Source organism: Engraulis encrasicolus, chromosome 15 (genome assembly GCF_034702125.1).
Source record: "Engraulis encrasicolus isolate BLACKSEA-1 chromosome 15, IST_EnEncr_1.0, whole genome shotgun sequence".
NCBI lineage: Eukaryota > Metazoa > Chordata > Actinopteri > Clupeiformes > Engraulidae > Engraulis > Engraulis encrasicolus.
In genome coordinates this window covers 4,357,169-4,362,468 of record NC_085871.1, presented here as the reverse complement: position 1 = coordinate 4,362,468, position 5,300 = coordinate 4,357,169, and the positions used below count along the sequence as shown (strand labels likewise).

The 5,300-nt window shown below is 48.5% G+C and overlaps 1 protein-coding gene across 1 annotated transcript in view; it reads right to left on the bottom strand.

Annotated features, from left to right (window-relative positions):
- The window catches only part of tmem178bb (transmembrane protein 178Bb), a 241,419-nt gene extending 236,994 nt beyond the window's left edge, over positions 1-4,425 (bottom strand). The window contains exon 1 of the mRNA XM_063216832.1: positions 4,050-4,425. Within this exon, the coding sequence (XP_063072902.1) occupies positions 4,050-4,425 (376 nt within the window). The remainder of the gene's footprint in view (positions 1-4,049) is intronic.
- Positions 4,426-5,300: the final 875 nt, after the last annotated feature.

Below are 5,300 nucleotides of genomic sequence, written 5' to 3'. Positions count from 1 at the left end.
TTCAAACCATTTTTTGGACAGGGTGGTTATGTCACCTCAGTTTTTAAAAAGCAGCTATATTTTTACCACTTAAGTACAATGTTATTCTAATGGAGATCTAATGAAGATTCTAATGGCACATTAAGTCAAGGGAACTTTTGAAATCGAAATTTTATCCATCCATGCAGGGCCAGCCCGAGGCATAAACGAACTATGCAATGGCATGGGGCCCCCATGGCACCTTTTAGCTCCAAGAAGTGCAGTGCATGATGGGTACACGACCTACAGACCGCCTACCTATATGTCCTTAGCTCCTACCCCTCACTCGTGCAAGTAAATTAAGCATCTGATGCTGAGTAGGTGGTGGTATGGGGGGCCCCCGGATGAAATTTTGCTTAGGGCCCCATAAAGACTTGGGCCGTCCCTGCATCCATGTATACCTCTCTGAAATCCGTTGACACTGATGACTAGTTGCATAATCCATGCTACAGACAGACAAATAAACACACAGGAACACAGGCAGACCAAACAAAAAAAATAACAGATAGACAGCGAATCGAAATGGAAAACAAAGCATCTTTGGTGGCAATAACAAAAGAGCTTGTGCACACCCAAAACACAAAGGTATTTGTCTTAGGTACACTGTATTTGTGAACACACACACACACACACACACACACACACACACACACACACACACACACACACACACACACACACACACACACACACACACACACACATACATACATACATAAACCCCCCACCTCTCTCTCTCTCTCTCTCTCTCTCTCTCTCTCAAACGCACGCACACACACACACACACACACACACACACACACACAAAGCTCAAATATATGTGATACAGACACAGTGCATACAGACACTCCTCCCACACACATACACACACACACACACACACACACACACACACACTGTACATTCGTATGCATGTATATATATATAATACGTACATACACGCATGGATACACATCTGATACGTACGTAAGCATGCCTACACACATCTTGCATGTCTACACGCATGCAGACACACGTGTGTGCACGCACACACACACACACACACACACACACACACACACAGCCATCCATCTGGTTTAAAAATGGACTGCTCCTCTGCACCACCTCCTCCACAAACATGCATGTGCGTACGCTCTGAAATTGCCCAAGAGAGGAGAAGAACGCAGAGGAAAGCAAGATGAAAAGGAAAGACAGAAGAGTCATAAAGGAAAAAAAGAGAGAAAAGGGGGGAAAGGAGACATACTGGAGGAGAGAGCATAAAGGGAAGATAGGAGAGCAGAAGACATGAAGAAAAGAACAGAGGAGAGAGAGGATCATGCAGATGAGAGAAGGGGAGAGCAGAAGAGAGCAGGAAGGAAGAGATTAGATAAGAAACGAGGAGAAGAAAAGAGAGGATAGGAGAGGAGAGAAGAGGAGAGGAGAAGAAAAGAGAGGATAGGAGAGGAGAGAAGAGGAGAGGAGAGGAGAGAATAAGGAATCATAGGAGAGCAAAATGGATTGCAGGAGAGCAGAAAGGAGAAGAAGAGATTGGCAAAGAGAAGAGAGGAGAGCATAAAGGAGGAGAAGAAAAGAGAGGAGAGGAGAGGAGAGGAGAAGAAAGGAGAGGAGAAGAAAAGAGAGGAGAGGAGAGCATCTGCTGATACTGCGAAACACAAGCTGCTCTGCCTTCCCACAGGCCTGTGACATCACACTACACCGCCACCACACACTCACACACGCACACACACACACACACACACACACACACACACACACACACAGAAACTACACCACTCCTACTACAGCCAGATCCACCACACGTATGAAGTGAGAGAGGAAGGCAATAAAAGTAATGTTGTGCCGGCTATTGGCTAACTCATGTAGACTATTTAGGCTATCAAAGTAAAACCATTCCCATTTCATTCACCTTTCCTACACAGTGAAAAAATGCTGTGTTAATACAACACTTATGAAAGAAAGCAAAGTGAAAGCCCATTGGGAAACTCCAACTCCCATTGTTATTGTGACACAGCACTCCACAGCACACAAGTTAACACTGCACACTGCACACAACTGCATTTATCCCTCACCCGTGCAAGGGGGCAGCCCTCAGTGGCGCCCCATGGGGAGCAGTGCGGTGGGACGGTACCATGCTCAGGGTACCTCAGTCATGGAGGAGGATGGGGGAGAGCACTGGCTGATTACTCCCCCCACCAACCTGGCGGGTCGGGAGTCGAACCGGCAACCTCTGGGATGCAAGTCTGACGCCCTAACCGCTCACCCATTATAGAGTTAATTTAACATCCTCTAGATTTTCTCAACCTTTTTTGAGCAAACACCCCCTTGCCTGCCTACACCTCCCTTAATATTAAACAATAAAATGGGCTCATGCCCCCCAATGTCAAGTATGCACCCCCTCCTCTCAGCTGTATTCTTCCCCCTGCATCACCACTGCATTTTTTTTTTGCTGTGCACACTTTATTACACGCCAAAGCTTTGAATGAGGCTAATAGAGCAATTTTAAGACAATATCAGAACATAAATACAGACCAATAAATGGGTTGTTTTTTTTGCACGGAGGCTTGGGCTTCAGGGCCCCCTTGGCTCTTGGGCCCCTGGGCCTGTGCCCGGTAGGCCCATGCAGTAACTTAATGCATCCTTTACTTGTGACATGAATCCCCATGGGAGAGAGCAACTCTGGGCCTTCCTCTGTCCCCTGGGGGGGTTCCCCGGACGCTGCCTGCCTGCCTATTGTCCACTCATTTACAGCAGCTATTACTCTAGCAGGTTTCGGGGAGGTGCCGACATGTGTTGTCCATTAAGACTGGGATGAATTGGGTAGAATTGGTGGAATTGGTTGTTTTTCTCTGGTTGGAAAAAGAGCCAGACAGTGACAGAAGGAGAGAGAGAGAGAGAGAGAGAGAGAGAGAGAGAGAGAGAGAGAGAGGGAGGGAGAGAGAGAGAGAGAGAGAGAGAGAGAGAGAGAGAGAGAGAGAGAGAGAGACTCAATGTGTAATGTGTGCAATTGGGTGTGTGAGGTTGTGTGCATATGGGTGCACAAGGCTGTGTGTGTGTGTGTGTGTGTGTGTGTGTGTGTGTGTGTGTGTGTGTGTGTGTGTGTGTGTGTGTGTGTGTGTGTGTGTGTGTGTGTGTGTGTGTGTGTGTGTGTGTGTGTGTGTGTGTGTGTGTGTGTGTGCTACCCGCTGGCCCAGATGGCAGGTCAGTGGTGAGGCTGCCATAACAAGGCCGTAAGGAGCACAGCTGCATGCCGCAGCTCTATCACACTCTCACTGATTAAAGTGCTGTTGTGGGCCCAAAATCTCCACCACACTCACACACACACATCTGTGCACATGTGCACAAACACACACATGCACACACGGACACACACAGTCACGCACACACACACACACACACACACACACACACACACACACACACACACACACACACACACACACACACAGTTGAGGTTGTCAAATAACTGATGACACACAGAATCTGGCAGGCACAAACACACATTGTTTCAACAAGGCCAGGGTGGAGTGGAGACCTGGTTTACTCATGCATGTAAGGACATAGTCAGGAAAAAGCTCATCTATGTGAAAATTCAGTGGACCAGAGTAGGTCAAATGTGTGTCCCGTGACTCCAGTAAGTATCTCCAGTGGATATGAATATGCCAGGCAAATCAACCTTGTTGGAGAGCACCCTTTCACTACACCAAGTGTGGAAATGGTGATTTCATTTGAAGGCTGTTAGCTGTAAAACTGTGGGAACATTGTGCTAGGCTAAGGTGGTGAAATCTTGACTATTGCTGGCCAGACTACTGTCACTGTTGTTAGCTGCTACATGCCAACTATGCTAACAAGAAGACGACTTCAACACAGGATATGGTTCTGAATTCTGAGGGAAACATCACCACAGCCCTCGGTCTGCCTCTCAAAACGTCAAAATAAAAAAAGTGTTTTCCTTCCAGTGACATGGCTGCTTCTGTAGGCTGTTACTTGTAGCTGTCGTGGTCTAACACACCACACCACTTCACAGCTCTTACCTTTGCGAATAAGATCCTCGACGTCCTGGTCGAATCCCAGACGGTGGCACTTGCTCCACAGCCCCATGTTGGTGGAATTGTACTGCCTGCTGCATTCGTCCGCGGCGCTCATCGCGAACAGCTGCCGACGGTTCCTCGCCAGGAGCAGCTTCTCCTCCCAGCGGTCCAGCCGGGAGCGACTGGCGCGCAACGGGAGACTCGGAATGTAAATAAAGCCCGGGTCCTTCCGACGGCTGGAGAAACTTCGGCACCGCTCTCGGTACCTGCGAGCGTCCGTCTCGTACCAGTGATCGGAGCAGATAGCCACGGCCAGCATGCCGAGGGCGCACAAAGACAGGGAGAGACCGGCGTAGAGGAGCAACTTCCCGGCAGCCATACTGTCTGGCGTACTCCTAAAGCCGCATCAGCACCTCGACAGCGTGGACAGCTCCTCTGTGTGCACCCGCATCCACCAGCTCAGCTTACATCACCTCGCAAGCGCAACATTGAAACCATCCTAGGAAGCAAGCAACACCAAAAGAAAGGGGGGAAGCGTGCAATCGAGTTGACCCAGTCTCTCAGGCGTACATTTCCTTCAGGGACGGCGGTTGAATTGCTGTTGTTTTCTGTGTCGCGGTGTTGCTTTAGATGTGTGGATAGCCGATGGAAATAGAATATGCTTATCTGTTCGCTGCCTTCTCGGAGCTCCTCTGCTGGCGTCCTTCTGAATGAGACAACACGGCAGCGTTTATAGCCAGAGAAGCTGTAAGAACAGTGGAGAGAGAGAGAGAGAGAGAGAGAGAGAGAGAGAGAGAGAGAGAGAGAGAGAGAGAGAGAGAGAGAGAGAGAGAGAGAGAGAGAGAGAGAGAATTAATGGACTGGGTTTCCGCTGGCGCGGATATTAGCATAAAATAAGCGTTATACATGCAATACCAACCAAATTGCTGTCAAAACAATATCACTGCGTGACAGCACTTGTTCTCCGCATCTGTCCAAATAAACAGGTCATGTTTTGTTGTCGGTTTAAGGCCACCCCACCCCTTTTTTGCCTTTTCCAGAGGAGTCCAGGGGTGTGCGCTCTTTTTGCTGTAGCCTACCAATTTAAAATGCACTCACTAAACATTCCTACATGCCACAACATACGCGCATAATTTAAACGTCCCTTGGGTGCAAATCTGTATGTCGCCTGGCAAAATGAATTGACTCGGAGCACATGTAATTTGCAATACAGTCAACGAAGTCCCGTTTAACAGCGCTGCATGACTGGCGTGA